At 43.5% G+C, this 21,655-nt stretch overlaps 1 protein-coding gene across 11 annotated transcripts in view; it reads right to left on the bottom strand.

The window, feature by feature from the left end:
• Positions 1-394: 394 nt before the first annotated feature.
• LOC112243848 overlaps positions 395-21,655 on the bottom strand; it is a 34,345-nt gene continuing 13,084 nt past the window's right edge. The window contains exons 1-17 of one of the 11 annotated variants that reach the window (XM_042317033.1): positions 12,595-12,682; positions 9,689-9,888; positions 8,986-9,151; positions 7,388-8,894; positions 6,771-6,940; positions 6,568-6,631; positions 5,699-6,174; positions 5,473-5,609; positions 4,849-4,942; positions 4,557-4,734; positions 4,204-4,343; positions 3,886-4,022; positions 3,026-3,119; positions 2,578-2,913; positions 2,310-2,478; positions 2,054-2,178; positions 395-1,325 (exon numbers count right to left, since the gene is read on the bottom strand). In XM_042317033.1, the coding sequence (XP_042172967.1) occupies positions 945-1,325; positions 2,054-2,178; positions 2,310-2,478; positions 2,578-2,913; positions 3,026-3,119; positions 3,886-4,022; positions 4,204-4,343; positions 4,557-4,734; positions 4,849-4,942; positions 5,473-5,609; positions 5,699-6,174; positions 6,568-6,631; positions 6,771-6,940; positions 7,388-7,583 (2,697 nt within the window). In that variant the 5' untranslated portion in view covers positions 7,584-8,894; positions 8,986-9,151; positions 9,689-9,888; positions 12,595-12,682 and the 3' untranslated portion in view covers positions 395-944. Of the gene's footprint in view, positions 1,326-2,053; positions 2,179-2,309; positions 2,479-2,577; positions 2,914-3,025; positions 3,120-3,885; positions 4,023-4,203; positions 4,344-4,556; positions 4,735-4,848; positions 4,943-5,472; positions 5,610-5,698; positions 6,175-6,567; positions 6,632-6,770; positions 6,941-7,387; positions 8,895-8,985; positions 9,152-9,688; positions 9,889-12,405; positions 14,468-14,571; positions 14,645-18,412; positions 18,626-19,009; positions 19,147-20,683; positions 21,157-21,655 lie in introns of those variants that run through there. The other 10 variants (XM_042317036.1, XM_042317030.1, XM_042317037.1 and 7 more) reach the window with 10 other exon arrangements.

Raw genomic sequence — 21,655 nt, 5'->3', positions numbered from 1 at the left:
ACGGCCCCATGTTGCAAGGATCTAAACATAATTCCATACTCCAGACATGTCACCCATTGAGCATGTTTGGGATGCTCTGGATCGAAGTGTACAACAGCATGTTCCAATTCCCACCAATATCCAGCAACTTCACACAGCCATTGAAGGGGAGTGGGACAACATTCAACAGCTGGAATAACACTATGTGAAGGAGATATCTCGCTGCATTAGGCAAATGGTGGTCACACCAGATACTGACTGGTCTTCTGATCCACGCCCCTACCTTTTGCTTTTTTACATATAGTGAAATGTACTAAATGTATGCATATCTGTATTTCCAGTTATGTGACATCCATAGATTAGTTAATTGATTTATTTAAATTGACTGATGTATTATCATCTACAACAACTGCTGTCCAGATTCAATTACATTTTATTGACAAACCATGATGAAACTTGTCAAAAAAGCAATGCACAACTGCTGTAGTGTATTTTACAAATAAAACATGTAAACACATCTCAATTCACATGTCTATGTAAGTGGTATAGTGCCATTTGTTTTTGTTAGGTTCGGGAGCCAACCCCCAAAACGTCAATTACATAATTTTACAATCAAAGTTTGTACTGACAGATGTAACGTAATTAATAGTATAATACAATATGCACAAAATGCATCCTCCAACTGCAACATCTGCCCCATGCCCACACTCTCTCACTAAAATGTAATATGCCTAACTTGGTGTTTGAGGGTATCTAATTTACAAATAGGCCATCAGTGTCATTGGTGAACGATAATTATTTGAGTTTTACCGGTGAAATGTCCAAACTGCATCTGCATGACAATCATTTGATCTCAATCAGCTTCATGGGGATACGCACTTAGATCTTCTTGAGTTACTGTTTCAGGAGCGAAATAGAGCAGATGGTGATACTGCTCTATTCTATTCAACTACTAACTTATATTCTCAAATTGCAAAAAGGGCGGGAGCGCTGCTCCCTTGCGCTCCGGCGGCACCACTCCCCTGGTCTTTGTTAAGCAGCCTTACTCTAATCTCCTTGACTCTTGAGGACTCCTTTGCCTTCCCCACGTCGATACCGTACACAGTGGTCTGGATGAATGTGTAGAAGTTACACAACGCTTCATGGTAGGACACACTGAAGACATAGTGTGCCTTAAAGAGCTCGTCAAAAGCTGCCACTGATGTTTGGGCCTTGCATGGGATGGCCTTCTGGTCAACGACGATGTAAAACTTCTGAAGGCTGTTCTTCCTTTCACCGACACAGAGGAGGAAGGGCTGCTGCTCATATCCAACTGTCTCAAGGAAGGTCACCATACTTGTCCCTACCTGAGGAAAAGAGTACAAGACAACAGTAAATAACGTGTTCCACAATCCCGAGGGCAGACCACATGACCACTAGGTAGGCAGCCTGGCACAGTGGTTCCCAACTCCAGTACCTTCAACAGTACACATTTTATTGTAGCACTGGACAAGCACACCTGAAACATGTCAACTAATCATCAAGCCGTTAAGTTGAATCAAGTGAGTTTGTCAGGTGATGCAACGTGTGCTTGTTGAGGGTACTTGAGTTGGGAAACGCTGGCCTAGCGGTTAGAGGTGAGTAAGCAGGCAGAGGGTTGCCAGTTCCATTCTAGATGCCATTGCCTTCCGTTGTGCCCACGGGCACTTTACTTCCCACAACAGCAGCTCCCCAGGCACCCAGTGTGGCAGCCCCCGCACCTCTCCAAAACCTGAATATGCATGTGTCTTTCAGCAGGGTTGGGTTAAAAGCGAAAGTCAAATTTCGGTTGGACCTTATATGCAATTGACCAATAAAGTGATCATAATCTTAATCTAAGCAACCTAGCAATGAGGGTTTAGTTTAACTATATTTTAACTCAAATATGCACTCAGAGTTTCATAAAATGGATGGTTATCCTATTTACATGGGATATAATTGACTTTGGCTACACCTCTGGAGAACATTATGTGAAACTGTCATAAAGCTCCTGTTAACAATACAGAGCTCCTCCCCTGGGGTTAACAACTACTGTCCTAAAGAAAGGTGCACAAACCTTCATAAATCTAACCAGATGGTCAGCAGCTTGAGAGGTACGGATCTTTGCGGTCTTTGGGCCCTTTGAGGTCGGGGGTAGGAGATGCAGAAGCAACAAAATGGCTGCCAAGTCACTCTCCCATCCTAATTTTTCAGTGGAAAACAAGAAATGCTCAGTAAAAGCTCACATGCCAGTTTCACTCAGACATTGTATGGTCAAGTTAGAAAAGTCATTGGAAATACCAAAAGAACATGTTTGAGTTCTGCACTAGTACCATAATCATTCGATTCCTGCTGAGCAGATGAGAGGAGGTCTTCCACAGGTTCGCTGAAGGGAAGGGTTTTGCAATCTGCGATGACCCTGGGTTTGAAAAATGTTGGCCACTTCGCCATAAATGTCCCAGACACCACCTCTCCGAAAAGTCTGGTGAAATCTTGGTTGATCTGAAGTACATTCAACAACAAAAACATTCAAAATGAATTCTCTTTACACTTTCTTTTAACATCACCAAAACATTATGAATTCTATTCATACAGTCTTACCAAGCCTGTAGTGTCAAGGAATCTGGGGAAGACATCTAGGACAGTTGAGGACTTCCCCGGATCATGAACCACCTGCTGTCTGTATTGGAACGTTGCCATCATCTTCTCTCGAACCAGTGACTCATTAGTTGTTGTATGCTGAAGCACAGATATCGCCTCTTTGCATTCATCCCCCGAAAGTTGCTCAACAGCTGAAGGGCAACTTCGCTGAGCCTTGGGACCATTTTGATAGGTGGGCTTGGTTCTCTTCTTGGTCTTACATGACGTGTTGCGCCCCACTGTCTTTATTCTCCAGGCCAGGTAACCAGACCCACTAGCTGCATCGTAATATTTTTCCTGTCAATCAATAAGAAAACAGTTTAAAAAAAAAAGATGAACGCCGTTTTAATGTCCTGGACCTTTTGACCTGGTATCCCGAGAGAGAATTCAGTCCTACATTTATACTTACATAACCATGCTCTGAATCTGGATCATTCAAGTAGGGGAATAAAGTCACAATCCCCAGGGCGTAGTTGGTGCGGACACTTGATGGGGGGATCCTCCTTCAAGGAAGATTACAAAAAATAGCTAAATAAAATGTTTTAAATAAAATACTGTTTTATGTTTTAATGTGTATTGTATGTATCCACCCATCAGTACATAGGAAGTTCCATCAGGAAATGAACAGTTATTTGAAGTGACGTGCCTAGTTAAATAGGTTGAATAAAACATTTAAAAAATTGATGTTCTCTCAGCCCCGCTACATGGTTTGATCTAAAGCTGTTCATACCCACCAGTATGAACACACAGGTACTTGAAGTTTGACTAAAATCATGCAGTTAAACATAACAGCTTTGGTCATCACACATTTCATTTTTTACTTTTACCCCCTTTTTAGTGGCATCCAATTGTTAGTGGTTACTGTCTTGTCTCATCGCTGCATCGAGGCGAAGGTCGAGAGCCATGCGTCCTCCGAAACACAACCCAACCAAGCCGCACTGCTTCTTAACACAGCGCGCATCCAACCCGGAAGCCAGCCGCACCAATGTGTCGGAGGAAACACCGGACACCTGGCGACCTGGTCAGCGTGCACTGCGCCCGGCCCGCCACAGGAGTCGCTAGTGTGTGATGAGGCAAGGATATCCCCGCCGGCCAAACCCTCCCTAACGCAGACGACGCTAGGCCAATGGGCCTCCCGGTCGCGGCCGGCTGCGACAGAGCCTGGGCTCGAACCCAGAGTCTCTGGTGGAATAGCTAGCACTGCGACCACTGCGCCACCCGGTAGGCCCCGTCATCACACATTTCTAACACATTGAATTATTCACGTACCCATGATTTTCCATCATGTCGGCCACAATAATGTTCACCATCAGTCTCCGTGTGCTATCCGTAAGACCTTTGGTTTTCCCATACTCCTGGAACACCTTTTCTCCACCTGGCTTTGAGTGAAGGACGGCACTGATCATCTAGAAAAACACATCAAAACAATGGACGCCTTGTGATCAGTCGAGCATCTTCAAGGTACTGGTAATGGACAAGAAGACAAGGGTATGTAAATAGGCGGAACAGAAACAGCTACACGTGTTTTAAAGTATTATCACTAACGCGCTAGTAGTGGAGCTAACAGCAGCATTTTACACAACTCACAGCTCTTGCTGCATTTCTGTCTGTAGGTTCATCAGTCAGACGTCTTTTTCGTGCCTTGGATTTTTCCAGAGTTAAAGCTGATCCAGAGGAATCAGACCCAACTGAGCAGATCAAGACCTCAGACATGGACACTTGTTCATCTGAAAGATTACAAAGATGTAACTTTCAGGGAAAATTCTGAAAAAAAACTCCCTACCATTACTACTATTTGCTAAAGAGCTCTAACTACAATCTGATGGACATTACAAAAACAACACAAAAATGATTTACCAAATGTCTCGATCAACTGATAACAGATGAGTGAAATTAGCAAAGAATTGGGATAATATTGTGCAGGAGTAACTTAGCTGTGCCTTTGCATTCATCACCTAACAGTTCCTCAACAGCTGAAGGGGAACTGTGTTGAGCCTTTGGACCTTTTTGATAGGTGGACTTGGTTCTCCTCTTGGTCTTACATGATTTGTTGCGCCCCACTGTCTTTATTCTCCAGGTCAGATAACCAGACCCACTAGCTGCGTCGTAATATTGTTCCTGTCAATCAAAAAAGGAAACAGTTCAAAATGATCAACACCATTTAATTTAACATCCTGGAACTGTAGGCCTGGTATCCGCTGAGAGAGAATTCAGTCATCCGTCCATACTTACATAGCCATGCTCTGAATCTGGATCATTCAAGAAGGGGAATAAAGTCACAATCCCCAGGGCGTAGTTGGTGCGGACACTTGATGGGGGGATCCTACTTTGAGGAAGATAAAATAAACAGTAACAATTCTAGTAAAAGCGATAATCAGTGATTAATTTCTCAGCTAAACTGAAGCCCCACCACATGTTGTGATCTAAAGCAGAGCGATGTCTCTAGGGAAACCCCCTCGGTATCAACAGACAGGCTTGTACTCTACATACAGGGAATGCATGCATGACTGGTGTTTCAGACCTAAAATCACAATGCCACAGTAATGGAGCTTGTGTCAAAGGGCACCCTAAAATGAAAGCTTTTAAGATGTTTTCATACCTCAAAAGTACACTACTGTCGAGCCATGTTTCCATTCTGAACCATTGGTTTGTGGATATAGTAACTATACCTCAAAATGAATGGAAAGAATTGGCAACAAAAATCTATCAAGCAATGATGTGGACATATAGTATATTGACAGTAGTCTGCTTTTAAGGTCTGAAAACATCTAGCAGACTTTCATTTTGGGGTGTCTAATACCTTTAAGTTTGACAAATCATACACTTAAATATTATACCATTTGTCATGATACGTACCCATGATTTTCCATCATGTCGGCCACAATAATGTTCACCATCAGTCTCCGTGTGCTATCCGTAAGACCTTTGGTTTTCCCATACTCCTGGAATACCTTTTCTCCACCTGGCTTTGAGTGAAGGATGGCACTGATCATCTAGAAAAACACATCAAAACAATGGACGCCTTGTGATCAGTCGTGCATCTTCAAGGTACTGGTAATGGGCAACATTTTACACAACTCACATCTCTTGCTGCATTTCGGTCTGTGGGTTCATCAGTCAGACCTCTTTTCCTTGCCTTGGCTTCATCCAGAGTTATAGTTGAACTGATAGAGACATCAGAGTGCGTGAGCTCATGCGTGTTGAGAGATTTGATGTAGGTGAACCCTTTCCCACACACAGTGCAACTGTAGGTTTTCACGGTGTTGTGTTTGTGCCGCTGGTGCCTGGTCAAGCCGCTCTGACGCTGGAATTTCTCACCGCAGATATCGCAGCGGAAACGTGGCTTCCCAGTGTGTTCTAACATGCGTGCTTTATACTTTGTCTTTATGGGTGTCACAGCATCCTCAGCTGACACCAACAACGGACTCTGTTCTCTCTTGAAGTCGTCGAGTCCAAGTTCTCTGGATCCCCCAGAGGCTTGACTTCTCTCTTCCTCATCACTTTCTCCTGTGATATTCTGGCTTGCCTTGGGAGTCTCTGGAATCCACTCGCCGTAACCTGGAAATGAAAAAAACAAAACAACGTATACAGAAACTTGGAAGTCAATCAATCCGCTGACATTGACACAATGGACAAATGTAATGATTCATTATTGAATTAGTAAGGGCGACCAAGAAAAATAAATCGGTTCAATTTAAGGCCAAGCGGCAAACAATAATGCAGGCACCAGGGATGGGGTGTGAGCATGCTGGTCTGGGCAGATGAGATGTAGTCTGTTTGTGTGTCTAAATTGTTGTTCGTATACACACACACACAATTTGTTTATGGAATAGATTTTTTTTTAAATGGACATTACAAAAATAAATGTATATATAAGTGACAAATACACAATGTAATACAAGTGAAATAAAATACTTTACATCGTGATTGAATATAGTTGCTTCAACTAACCTTCCGATTCCAAATCATCATCAGCCATTTCCTCCTGTTTGATGAGCCATACTGGCCATGGTACCTTCCAAAAGACAAGGTCATTATTGATGAATCACGTTCTAAACTACCGCCAGTTATGTTGGGGATGCAACAACAACACAAACATCTCGTGTGGTGGTCCTCACTTACAAAGTAGGTGGGACAAACCAAACTGAATTTACCGTGTCTGTAATCTGACCAGGGGGCTGTGATGGCTCTTGTCTCTCCGTCTCTGGCACCGGTGATGCTAGGCCTTCAAAAACAGCACCGTCTTCTAGCCAATGATAGTTGGCCTCTTGTTTATTCAGGATCTGCCCCACGATTGGAAAGTTTCCCAAACTTGGTGGGCTAACTAACATACAAATAATGAAAATAGACGCATTAATGATTTTATATATAAAAAACATTTTTTACAGACACCGCTATAGTGGTGGTTTAGCACTCTGGGTTTATTGCGTGTTATAAACTGGGTGGTTCAAGCCCTGAATGTTGATTTGCTGACAGCCATGGTATTTCAGACCGCACACTGAACATTTATATTTAGTGCTCTAAATTACGTTGGAAACCAGTTTATAATAGCAATAAGGCACCCCAGGTGTTTGTGGTATATGGCCAATATATCACGGCTAAGGGCTGTGTCAAGGCACTCTGCGATGTTGTGCAGAAGAACAGCACTTAGCCGTGGTATATTGGCCATTTACCACACCCCCTCGTACATTATTGCCTAATTAAACCATGGATGTACACCAGACGCTAAAATTTGTGTTGTACACCAAATAGCTAACTGTTAACATCTCACCAGGTTTTGAAAAGTTCTTGGGGCAGTTCGCTGGCTTCTCCATCCTTGTCTCTTTTTTATTTTGTTCATGCAACATTTCCACTCGAAGAGCAGCATAGCTTTCTCCCATAAATTGACAGATTTCTTGCACGACTGTTGCTGTCAAAGCTTCCATAATGGAGGTGACGCGACAACGAAAAGCGAGTTCGTGAGACATGGTTACCAAGTAGACTACAATAATCAATCTAATTTGTTCCTACTGTGATGTGAGAAGGCTACAGTGAACATCCTCTTTGTTATCAGATGGTGGCTTCACCTTTTCACACCTCTTCACCTCCTCCGGAAGTTTTCTTTAGATTAATTCCGGACAGCTGATGAGGTTGGGCGGGCCGGTGAAATACCGTAAATACACGTTTAGATACGCCCTTGAGTCTAGCAGCTTCTTACATCTTTTGTTCTAAACTAAATAACTTGATTACAGCAGATTACAGCCTAGATTTGAACCACCATTATTTGGTGTGAGTGAGTGGAGCATGATTCCCCAGCTTTTCAACATACTTTGTACAATAGTAAACTTTAACAAGTTATAGAGACTGCAAGAAATGTTCAAAATAACAAAATGTTTATAGTTTTCCTCTCCAATTGTTTGTTGTGCTTGTTTGCAAGACCAGCACTCAGGCCTTGGAAATGGAACTGGCAGCCAGGTCATAACCGTAACCCAATAGACTGAAGGGTCAGATTAACAAATGCAATTTTCTCCATTTGTATGGTAAAAAAATATATACAACATGAATGTACAAGATTTGTTATAAAAAAAATGTATAGAATTCAGCCATCAATTAAGTAGTTGATGCATGAAGCCTATATCCTGAAATCCAGAACCTGTTTTGCTAACATTCCACTCCTTGTACTCTTTTTCTTGGCCAAATTGTTTTGCTTCTCAATGACAAAAGGCAAAAGCACAAACAGATCTGGGATCAGGCTATAATGCCTGTTTGCAAAGCAGGCATCTACCAGGAATCAGGGTGTTTTCTGTTCATGTGTGCTCGCATGTTCTTCATGGTCACCGTACGCCCACATATGGTGCAGGTGGCGGCCAGTCTCCGTCTCCGCCTGGTCCCTTCAGCATGTTTCATGGTGCCGTGTTGTTGTGCCACAGACACAGGATCTGATTGTGCTCCCTCCAATGGAGTGGCTATCTCTGGATGTTTCCTCAGCAGGTGCTGCTTCAAGTTCTTTCTCAGGAGCACAAAGCCACAGTGATCACACATAGTCGTCAGAGTCCTATAGGCTGGTCTTTGAGGCAGTTGGATATGGGTGGTGATTTTAATACGCTGGTTTACAGCAGGTGTGGGCAGTACAGCATGCGTAGAGTGCAGTGCAGCTGATGAAACAGGAGCTGAAGCCCCTTGACACAACAGCAGATGACTTGTCATGGCATCCCTCCTGATGATAGTTCTCTCACACTGGGGGCAGTGATAATGGCCATCTGTCCTACAGTCCAAATTGCATTTACAAATCTTTTTATCTAGAAAAATTAGATGGAAATGAGTAAATGCACATCTTGACAAGAATGATAATACAATCTACCAGACTACATGGTTAAAACATCTGCATACCTTTGAAAGACACCGCATTTTTCATGTGCACATCAACATGGCGCTGTAATCTTGAGCGTTTGGTTGGTTTAAAGCTGAGACAAAGTGGACAGTGGAACAATTTGCAGCAGGTTGTGCATCTTGTGAGTGATAGTAGAGAATTGACAGGAACAATCGAATGGTGCACCTGAAACAAATAACTTCATGTCAGTAAAAAAATAATGAGATCGGCTAATTGTGGGGCTTAACAGAGTTCTATGGTGCCATATTTATTGGAGTATCAATTAAAGTGTATGCAGAAAGGATAGGATTATATTAAGTATTAGGGGTAAGGCGCATTAATATACAAAATATATATATCTGACATCACACACAAACAACCACGGACAATAACACATTACTGGCTCCAACGCAACACACTGTGGATAGCAAATATCATGGAATGTTCACATATATTCAATGTCCCAAACATATGAAAGCAACGCCGGCCAGCCAACTCACGTTAGCCAGCCAGCCAGCCAACTCTTAGTACAAGTTAGCTATCTAGATATGAAACCTTAAATTATGCTTCTTATTTATTTTAACATTAAGAAGTTGCATTGTTTACCTTGGTATTGTCCGTACATGTCGTTGAAACGTATAATTTGCTACGAAATGTGAGTATAATTCATATAGTCTCATTTATGAATTAGGCCCCCAGTATATGATCACAAGCTCCACTGACCTCATCTTCCGTAAGCTTAACCAGAGAGGATGTGGTCTTTGGTTTAACAGGCTGTGATGGTCCTTGCGATGACATCGGTAACAGTGGAGTGTAATCATCATGACCTGTGGGATCATTGTGGTCCATGGGATCATCTTCCATATCAGCACCGCTGGCCTCGTCTTCATCCTGCTGTTCATCAACAGGGGTCTTTCTCAAACCTGGTGGGGTAACATACCAGTTAAGATTTGGGTATCAAATCAAAATCAAATCAAATTTATTTATATAGCCCTTCGTACATCAGCTGATATCTCAAAGTGCTGTACAGAAACTCAGCCTAAAAACCCAAACAGCAAGCAATGCAGGTGTAGAAGCACGGTGGCTAGGAAAAACTCCCTAGAAAGGCCAAAACCTAGAAACCTAGAGAGGAACCAGGCTATGTGGGGTGGCCAGTCCTCTTCTGGCTGTGCCAGGTGGAGATTATAACAGAACATGGCCAAGATGTTCAAATGTTCATAAATGACCAGCATGGTTGAATAATAATAAGGCAGAACAGTTGAAACTGGAGCAGCAGCACAGTCAGGTGGACTGGGGACAGCAAGGAGTCATCATGTCAGGTAGTCCTGGGGCACGGTCCTAGGGCTCAGGTCCTCCGAGAGAGAAAGAAAGAGAGAATTAGAGAGAGCATATGTGGGGTGGCCAGTCCTCTTCTGGCTGTGCCAGGTGGAGATTATAACAGAACATGGCCAAGATGTTCAAATGTTCATAAATGACCAGCATGGTCGAATAATAGTAAGGCAGAAGGCGCATTAATATACAATGTGAATCACAGTACCTTTAGTACCCTAGCTACGAAGGCCCATATTCCATAATATCTAACTTACTAGAAAAAAAGAGTTGCCATAACATTGACTGCATAGTGTTACAGCTAATGATGATCTGTACTTAAAGGGATTTACATTGGATCCCACATTTATTGGGGACAACTGACTCCTTCATTCACCCCCAATGTGTAGTGTTTACCTGGGTGATCGCTTGCTCTCATTTACACAAGCCATATTGGAGTCAAAAGGGCTAGTTGATAGTTAACCCTAACCCAAGATTGAGTGTGGGCCAAGCAACCACCCATACAGGGTTATAGGTAGCTAGCTATCTTCTAGCTCGGGTCCAGGGCAGAGCTAACCTCTAGATCAGTGGTCACCAACCTTTTCTGAGTCAAGATCACGGAGTCAAAATGCCAGCCGAGCTCTTCCGCTCAGATAAAAAAAAAAAAAACATGACTAAGCCCATGTACGCAACATTAACCAATTAAAAACAGTTCAGTAGCAATGAGGTTTGTGCAGTAGGCTACAGGCCCAATACATTACTGCATATTGTCTACGCTTGAATTGCCCTGCCAATGTTGTTCTTCTCAGACCATTTTGAAATTATATTTTAGTATCGCCAAGAGCAGGTTAGTTGAAAAATCTATGGCACCTTTTTTATGAGTTTAAATTTTCCAGATTGACTGACTTGCGTGTCTTAAAGTAAAGATGGACTGTCGTTTCTCATTACTTATTTGAGCTGTTCTTACCATAATATGGACTTTGTGTTTTATCAAATAGGGCTATCTTCTGTATACCACCCCTACCTTGTCACAACAGACCTGATTGGCTCAAACACATTTAAGAAGTAAAGAAATTCCACAAATTAACATTAAACAAAGCACACCTGTTAAATTAAATGCATTCCAGGTGACTACTCCATGAAGCTGGTTGAGTGATCAAAGCTGTCATCAAGGCAAAGGGTGGCTACTTTGAAGAACCTCAAATATAAAATTAATTTTGAAATGTTTAACACTTTTTTGGTTACTACGTGATTCCATTTGTGTTATTTCCTAGTTTTGATGTCTTCAATATTATTCTACAATGCAGAAAATAAAGAAATACCCTTGAATGAGTAGGTGTGTCCAAACTTGACTGGTACAGTACATATTACCAAGACTAACCTGTACCACAGCACATTGACCCGGTACCCCTGGTATATTGCCTCCCCCCCTTACTTAAAAAAACAGCATTGTTGGTCAAGGGCTTGTAATGTTAAGTAAGCATTTCGCGGTAAGGTCTACACGTTGTATTCGGCGCATGTGACAAATAATTTGATTTGTGATCTCACCTTCCATTTGTATACGATCAGGAGAACGGCAAGGGTTGAATGCTTGCACAGTCTCCTTCTCCATCGTCAGGGGCTTCCTGTTCGGTTCATGGCTACACTCCATTTCCACACGAAGGGCAGCGTAGCTTTCTTCCATTATGTGACACACTGCTCGCACAGCTGCTGCTGTTAAAGTTTCCATAACGGACACTACACGCGCACGAAAAACGATTTCGTTGAACATCTTTTTTTATTATTTGACTACAAGCACAAGCCAGCTAGCCTCTTCTCTGCATTGCTTCTACACCGGCATTGCTGTTTGGGGTTTTAGGCTGGGTTTCTATGCAGCACTTTGAGATATCAGCTGATGTAAGAAGGGCTTTATAAATACATTTGATTTGATTCTCCTTCTTCGGGATTGGCCTATCGCATACAATTTAAATGTACATACACCGCTGCTGTACTAAAGTGAGGCCAGTCATTTCCTACCTACATTAAATTCTCATTATTCCTGTTCCTAAAATAAATAAATCCACCAACTAACCCTACACCTACAGTATATACCCCTATTTCATTCAAATCACCCCCGCCCCCAACATAATTACTTATTCTGCAGTAAAATCTCGTACTCCAAGGTCTTTCTCTGCAGCTGCTACCTACACTCATTAAAAACCCACTAACGTTACCATGCCACTACATGATCCTATCGGGTAGTACAGTACACCATGCAAACGGCCTGGGGGGACGAGACACCACCCCCCAATATACCCTTTAACTCTTGTCAAATACCGTACTTCTATGCAGCTGTCACCACTTTATTTTTCTGTGATTGCTATGAAGCCAACCTTACTTGGCAGGCTAGCTAGCAATACCCTTTTCCGGGGTTAAACCATCTACTTCCGGAGAGGGCGTAAACACTGAGATCACAGTTTACCGTCTGATGATAAAGCTTTATGCATTATTCTCAAAGACAAAATATGTTCATCTCATTTCCCATGAGTTGGTTTATTTCTCAAAACATCACAAAAAACGCTAACTTTAACACAAGCATGTTCCTTGTGACAATCTTATTCTGGCCTGATTATTTTCAAACACACAAATACTGTAGGAAGTTGTATAATAAAAGTTTAACTTTATAGACAACATGATACTTACTGTATGTTGAACTAATATAACAACAATCTGCAGCAAACATTGAGTCATTCTTAAAAATAAAAATGTTTTACAAATTGCTCCAGAATACAAAATAATAGTGAATACAAAGAACAGGTAACGACCTTTAATGCCGCGTGTAGGTGCTTGTCGGAACTGGGAAACCTCTGACTTGCTAACTGGTTGAACACGTGTATAACTAACAAGTCGAAAAATTCAGAGTTGCAGCATTTAGCCAGAGCAATCACACACCTCATTCAATTTCCAATCAATTCAGAAAACACAATCCTAAATCAACACAACAAATCAATACAACCTATCATTTCCTTGCGTGAACTGCCTGGTGTCTTATCAGATTGCTCAGAAAGGAGAAGTTTTTTCCACACTGGGTGCAGTGGAAACGTTTTTCCCCTGTATGGACACTCTGATGCACTTTCAGGTTGCTGGAATGAGAGAACTGTTTCCCGCATTGAGCGCATCTGAAAGGTTTCTCCCCTGTGTGTACTCTCTGGTGCCTCTTCAGGCCACACAGCTGGCTGAACTGCTTCCCACACAGGGCGCACTCGTACGGTTTCTCCCCTGTGTGAACCCTCTGGTGCATCTTGAGCTGGCACAGGTGAGGGTACTCCCTCTCACAGAAGTTGCACCTGTAGGACCTCGCCCCCTCCTCCCTAGACCCTCTGTCCTGATGAGTCCCAGTCACGTCGCCCAGGTGGGTGTCGGGGGCGCTCCCAGGGAAATCCACCCAGGTGGGGTACTGCAGCTCCTCGGTTCCCGTGGCGTATGGAGTGGCGGTGGTTGCGGGGTTCTGAAAGGTGCCGAGGCGGTTGTTGAATGCGCCATCCAAGCCGATGGTGTAAAAGTGATTGTCAGATGAGTTCTGTCTCGCTGCTGGCTGGACACCTGGGTGAGGATGATGATGATGATGATAAGCGTTACTCGAATGTCCTCCGAGAAGCATGGCATCTGCTTCACTATGTCCTCCATGATGATGCCCGTGTTCCATGATGTCACCTTGTCTCCAGGACGAGGGCGTGCCATCCCCATCTTCCCCCTCGTCAACATGGAGGGGGTCAATAACTATGACCTCAGACTTGACCTCTGAACTGCCCTGGGAATTCTCGTGTTCACCCCTCACCATCTGAGGAAGTGGGGGAATGGGGTTCACCTTTTTGAGAGGCGAGGGGCTTCCTGAGACTGTCTCTGCAACATAACTAGAACAAGACGGCCGATCATTCTCTATATCACTGCCTCTTCGCTTACGGGAGTTTACAGGCAGATCGGTTGTTCTCTCGCAGTTTAGGCTGCGCTGCTGTTTAGCAACAGGTCCTGGACCTGTGAGTTGGAACACCTGGCTCAGGCTCTCAGGCTCCGGGTCTGACTTGAAAACATTGTCTGATCTGTTGACAGTCACTATGCTGTGTTTGGTTCTGAGCTGCTCAGTGAGCTCTGTTTGGTCCGTGTCTAGAGAGGTCGGTGTGTTTGGGTCTGTCATTCTGTGGCCACTATCAGTGCCTGAAGAGACAGCAAAAGCATGATGGTCATTATGCAGTCAAATAAAACAATGAGGTTGTCAATCAGTATGTCATTTTTCATTACAGCAATCCATAAATCATTACCTGGCATCTCCCTCAGACCATCTTCTTTCTTCCATGGCTGGAGGTCTCTCTCCCCTTCCACAGTAGATTTGTCCTGAAAAGAGGAGGGAGGAATTAAGTAGACAGACATGAGCTCTACAAAGCTCTCAAACAAATGCAGGTCTATTATAACTCAGATATTACTAGGCTATAATATTGATCGAATGGCTTGAATTAAGATGTTAATCTACTGATTCAACTCATGGACACAGAAAATCTGAAGCTTCTCGGTCCTCAAAACATTTGAAACTAAAATTGGGACTGCAATAATTTCCTGTACTTTTGAAAGGAAAACATAATTTGCTGCCAACTGACTGATTTCATTCGTAAGCAATGTGAGAATACACTATGTAGGCTCAATGTGAGAATATATATGTTGGGTCAATGTGAGAATACATATGTAGGGTCAATGTGAGAATATATATTTAGGGTCAACGTGAGAATATATATTTAGGGTCAACGTGAGAATATATATTTAGGGTCAACGTGAGAATATATATTTAGGGTCAACGTGAAAATATGTATTTACGGTCAAAGTGAGAATATGTATTTAGGGTCAATGTGAGAATATATATTTAGGGTCAATGTGAGAATATATATTTAGGGTCAATGTGAGTTTATTAGGTACACCACCCCCTTCACGAAAATGGTCCGCTCCTACAGACAGTGAGTCTGGTGGCCCTGGCTTGCTATATAAAGCAGGCAAACAGGCATCAAAGCATTCAGTTACTGTTTGATTGAACGCTAGAATGGGTAAAACAAGCGACCTAAGAAACTTTGAGCATGGTATGATTGTCAGTGCCGGGTGCGCGGTTCCAGTATCTCAGAAACGTCCGGCCTCCAGGGATTTTCACGCACAACCGTGTCTCTTGGATTTACTGTGAATGGTACGACAAACAAAACATCCGGTCAGCGGAAGTCCAGTGGACGAAAACAACTTGTTGATGAGAGGTCAAAGGAGAATGGCTAGAATAATGCAAGCTAACAGGCTGGCCACAGACAGACAAATAACGGCGAGGAACAACAGTGGTGTGCAGAACGGCATCTCAGAACGCACAACTCGTCGGTCCTTGTCAAGGATGGGTTATTGCAGCAGACGACCACACCGGGTTCCACTCCTATCAACTAAAAACAAGCAGAAGCGGCTCCAGTGAGCACGCCATCACCAACGTTGGACAATTGAGGAGTGGTACAACAGCATCGCCATCGTCAACATCTTTGCAGATTTCGGCTACAGCCACGTTGGCTAGCACTGGTCCGACGAATCCTGGTTCCTGTTGCGTCATGCAGTCAGGATTTTGCACAAGAAGCATGAGTCAATGGCCCCATCTTGCCTGGTGTCAACGGTACAGGCTGGTGGAGGTGGTGTAATGTTTTCCTGGCACAGGAATATACCAATTGAGCAACGTTTGAACACCACAGCGTATCTGAGCATTTTTGCTGACCAGGTGCCTCCCTTCGTGGCTACAGGGGGGTTCGACCTAGTACTAGATGGGTGTACCTAATAAACTGTATTTACGGTCAAGACGCACCATGAGGGGCCTCCTGAGTGACACAGCGGTCTAAGGCACTGCTTCACAGTGCTTGAGGCATCACTAAAGACCCGGGTTCGATCCCAGGCTGTGTCATAACCGTCCGTGTCCGGGAGTCACAGGGCGGCGCACAATCGGCCTAGCGCCGCCCGAGTTAGAGGAGGGTCTGGCTGGGGGGCTTTACTTGGCTCATTGCGCTCTAGCGACTCCTTGTGGCGGGCCCGGCGCCTGCAGGCTGACTTCGGTGTTTCCTCAGACACATTGGTTTGGGAGGACGCATGACTCGACTTTCACCTCTCCTGAGCCCGTTAGGGAGTTGCAGCGATGAGACAAGATCGCAATTGGATATCACAAAATCGGGTAGAAAAAGTGGGTAAAAAAATTTAATAAATAAGAAGCACCATAATTCTTTGAAAAATATTATTTATTGAGGGAATTATAGGATTTAATGAACAAATTGGTACAAAAGGACAGTTTTTCACTCTCACAGTACAAATGCAGAATCTGCTATGTTGTGAGGCACGCAGTATTCTTATGAGAAAACAACCACTATCAACCTTACAAGTGAATGTGAGTGAAGCTGTTGGCCTTGAAGGAGCCAAGGAACTAAGAAAACTTAACAGTTTATGCCGATAATGTAAACATGAACCACATTGTATTGTAAACCAGCCTTGTCTCATAGACTAGATGTAACATAGTACATCTAAATCTGTGACCCTCAAAAGAATATATGTTACGTTTAGTATAGTTACATAAGAAAGAAGGTTACTTAAGGCAAAAATGAAAGGAGTGTGGTTGGTCGGCGTGGATGGGTGGGTGAACAACGCAAAAGTCTAGCAACCGAAAGGTTGAGTGTTCAAATCTCATTATGGACAACTTTAGCTACTTTGCATTTTAGCTAACCCTTCCCCTAACCATAACCCTTTAAACTAACACATAACCTTAACCCAGCTATCTAATCACCTAGCTAACGTTAGCCAACACAAATTGTAATTCGTAATATGTCATACGTTTTGCAAATTTGTAGCGCTCTGCAAGAGCCGACTAGGTGAAAAATCTGTCGACGTGCCCTTGAACAAGGCACTTAACCCTAATTGCTCCTGTAAGTCGCTCTGGATAAGAGCGTCTGCTAAATTACTAAAATGTAACAAATGATAAAAACATTTTTTAACATGCAATAGATAGACTAAGGCAAACATATGACAACGTTTGAACTCATGATATTGCTATAACAGCTTTTTTCAATAGGAATCTCTTGCTTCCTTGTCAGTTCTCAATGATGAAGCTTCTGATGTCTTTTCAGATTGCTAGAGTGGGAGAACCTGCGTCCGCAATGTGCACAACTGAAGGGCTTCTCCCCAGTGTGGACGTTCAGGTGCATTTGTAGCTGCCTGGCGCACACAAAGCTCTTCTCACACAAGGTGCAGCCGAACCCCCGCTTCCTGGTGTGGACAACAGCGTGCTGCCGTAAGCCGCTCTCATGGACAAACTTCTTATGGCAGTTCGGGCAACTGTACGGTTGTTCTACGGTGCATAGTCTACCGTGTGTGGTGAGATTAATCAAGTGAGATTAAATTGTGGTGCTTGGTCTAAAATTCCAACAGGAAGTGAGGTATGAACTGGTTGTTGAGCTCCTCTTCCTGGTATTTCAGAGCGTCTATGGAGGCTTGTCAACAAACTCCAACTAGCTTTGTTGGCCTCACCTACATTTCCTGTGTCAAGATGCATGCCTGTATTTATCTCTGAGGGCCGGAAGCCGGGTGAAACCAATTGCGTCATGTTGTCTCTCATTGATTCGGTGTGAATCATTGGTGCGTCTCTGTTAAACACTCCCACTCCCTGCTTATTTCCAGACCCATTGTCATCTGGTGCAGTAGCTGTACCCACCTGACCCCACTCAAATCTATATCTACCTGCTGCACACTGGATACAGAGTCAATCACTATCACATTTTCTGATGAAGAATGGAATGACTTGGGGGAAAACCTGTGGTTTTCTAACCCTACACTTCTCATTTCTATGTCTGAGCTAGTCTGTGTTTCTAGGCCCACTGGGCCACTCCCTAGGTCCATTACTTTATTGTGAGCAGCAGAGCCACCACCATCAGTCGCTACTACCTCTCTCCACACCTGGTTTAAAGAACCTCTTAAGAAATTGAGGTCCCCGTTCATGTCACACTTAGTGTCCAGACTCTGCCTCTCTGCTCTGGGTTCAAGTCCTGTAAACTGCTCTGGTCCCTGGTTCACAATCCCTGTTTCTGATTGAAGGAAGATGAGGTCAGATCCACTGACCTCCATAGCAGTGTGGATGCTGTTGTTGCCTCTGGGGCCACTGGACTGGATGGCAGGGTCCTCTGTTGTGGCTGCAGCCGGTTGGGTGGTTAGTTCTCTGCTGCCCTCCACTGTTCTAGCTGGGTGGCTGATCCTAGAGTCCTGGTCATCTGCTTCTCCTTCCACCTTGATGATCAGCAGGTCTGTTTCCCCTTCCTCTGTCTCTGCTGACTGCTAATGGGGTTAAGTGGGAGAGATGAGTGAGTGAGACAGAGCATACACTATCTACTGAATGGAGATATGGGCATGACATGGGATATAGTGAACTTCATAGTAGTTGTCTTGTTGTTATTGTGTTCTAATCAGTGGTGTAGTGGAGGGTAAACTCCACCTTCTGTATTTTACGTGAACGTTTACAAGCCGTTTGTGCAAAAATGCATTGAAAGTATAGAGAGTATTACTTTACTAACTGCAAACATCTCTGGTTATAATGTGCTGACATACACGTCTATACAGACATAACCTCATCCCCAGACGGAAGGAAGTGTCTGGTGTCCGAGACTAAAACAGATATAAGTCTGTGACAGTCTAAAATCGTCTATTAAAATTGGAACTTACCTCATCACTTGTAGCATCCATATGCTTTGATGGAGAGACATCGTCTTGGTCCACGTCTATGGGCTGTCTGTCTCTTGGTATGCTGCTGTTCCCAAAACTCTTGTTGGAAAGTCTGTTTCTGCTTTGCCAAGTAGGTCCTAGAAATAAAATAATAATAATTAGAACTACATGGCCAAAATAATGTGGACACCTGCTTGTCAAAACTCTCATTAAAAAATCATGTGCATTAATATGGAGTTGGTACCCCCTTTGCTGCTATATCAGCCTCCACTCTTCTGGGGAAGCTTTCCACTGGATGTTGGAACATTGCTGCGGGGACTTGCTTTAAGTCGGGCACTGATTTTAGGCAATTAGGCCTGGCCCGCAGTCGGCGTTCCAATTCATCCCAAAGGTGTTCAATGGGGTTGAGGTCAGGGCTCTGTGCAGGCCAGTCAAGTTCTTCCACACAGATCTCAACAAACCATTTCTGTATGGACTTCTCTTTGTGCATGGGAGAATTGTCATGCTGAAACAGGAAAGGGCCTTCCCAAAACTTTTGCCAGAAAGTTGGAAGCACAGAATTGTCTAGAATGTAATTGTATGCTGAAGTGTTAAGAGTTCCCTTCACTGTAACTAAGGGGCCTCACCAAAACCAGTCCCAGACCACTATTCCTCCCCCACCAAACTTTACAGTTGGCACTATGCATTGGGGCAGGTAGCGTTCTCCTGGCATCCGCCAAACCCAGATTCGACCGTGGGACTGCTAGATGGTGAAGAGTGTTTCATCACTCTGCTTCAGAGTCTAATGGCAACAAGCTTAACACCACACCAGCCGATGCTTGGTATTGCACATGGTGATCTTAGGCTTGTGTGCGGCTGCTCGGGCCATGTAAACCCATTTCATGAAGCTCCCGACGAACAGTTTTATGCTGATGTATTGTCCAGAGGCAGTTTGGACCTCAGCAGTGAGTGTTGCAACCGAGGACAGACAATTTTTTCTGCGCTTCAGCACTCGGTGTTCCCGTTCTTTGACCTTGTGTGGCCTACCACTTCACGGCTGAGCCGTTGTTACTCCTAAACATTTCCACTTCGCAATAACAGCACCTACAGATGACCGGTGCAGCTCTGGCAGTGCAGAAATTTGACAAATTGACTTGTTGCCAAGGTGGTATCCTATGGAGGTACCACATTGAAAGTCACCAAGCTCTTTAGTGCGGGCCATTCTACTACCAATGTTTGTCTATGGAGATTGCATGGCTGTGTGCTCGATTTTATACACCTGTCAGCAACGGTGTGGCTGAAATTGCCGAATCCAATAATTTGAAGGAGTATCCACATACCTTTATATATATAGTGTATGACAGTTTAATAAATTATGATCACTTTCTATATGCTCCCATCCATCAATGGTCTTTTTACAAAGAACATGGCAAGCATAATACGTTCATGACGTGTGTAATGTGTATATAGAGCTAGAGGGACCCTAGCTGTATTGACAGTACAAAGTAAGCATGATACGTCATATATGGAATGTCAATAATACAGCTGGGCGCTAAATGTTTTGACTTTACATACATCATGGATGTATTATGCTTGCTTTGAACTTTGTAAAACACAATTGATGGATGGGATCAAATTGAAGATTCATGTAATTTAGTCTATGTGCACAGTGTCAAATTCATCATCACCACCAACCTGTCGTTGCCGTCTCACGATGGTTGTGTCTGTTTAGGAGGCGTATTCCATGGAAGCGATTGTGGACGGACCCCTCTGAAAACTTTCTCTCAGCCCGAAACCTCGCGATCTGAAGTTCCATCAATTTCATATTCCTCCGGAGAAATTCATTCTCCTTGTGGCTTTGGGACATCTCCAGGTGTACAACAGCATAGCCATCGTCAACAACTTTGCAGATTTCGGCTACAGCCGCGTTGGCTAGCACCTCCATGATTGAGGCTATCTGCGCCTGGAACTCGACCACGGAACCCGACATTGTCCCCCGACGCTTTTGGCCCCTTTTCAATATGAAAACAGTCTTTATGTTTTCTATATTATGACGATATATAGTTATCTAGCAATCTAGTAAAACAAATACAATCATATCAGAAGCTAAACATCGACAGATAGCTTTTGATTGTAGCTAGCTTTATTTTCCTCGTCACAGTAATGTAATCATATGCTGGGCTGTAGAATTTAAAGTGTAACACCGCCACCTACCGTACAGGAGTGCTACAACAATGTACATACGAAAGAAACATGCTATTTCGTGTAAACATTTCATGAATTTTCATGATTTTTTAAATGTATTACTGTACTTTGGATCATCACTGCACCAATACAAATTCATAAGGATGTTTAAAATCTTCACCTTTAATAATATACATTAACAGTCCACTCTGGACCAAGCATCAAGCCAGTTGAACTGAAACTCAACCACTACACACAGAGGGTAGTGTTCAATGTGGAAACCTTCCAAACTGTTAACACATGGACCCAGTTTTTATATGAAAACCCCAGAAGTGTGGAGCTTTTTCCCTTACGACCAGGGCCAGGAGTTTTTTCACACCACGTGCCTATCATTACGCCAAGTGGAGATGTGTGAATTTGCCCCTAGATGCTGATCTTAGGTCAGTTTTAATTTTATTTTCCACAACCAGTCAAGGTTCGGAT

This window comes from Oncorhynchus tshawytscha, unplaced genomic scaffold (genome assembly GCF_018296145.1).
Source record: "Oncorhynchus tshawytscha isolate Ot180627B unplaced genomic scaffold, Otsh_v2.0 Un_contig_210_pilon_pilon, whole genome shotgun sequence".
NCBI classification, from domain to species: Eukaryota; Metazoa; Chordata; class Actinopteri; order Salmoniformes; family Salmonidae; genus Oncorhynchus; species Oncorhynchus tshawytscha.
The sequence above is the reverse complement of the archived record's forward strand: the minus strand, read 5'-3'. Positions and strand labels throughout refer to the sequence as shown.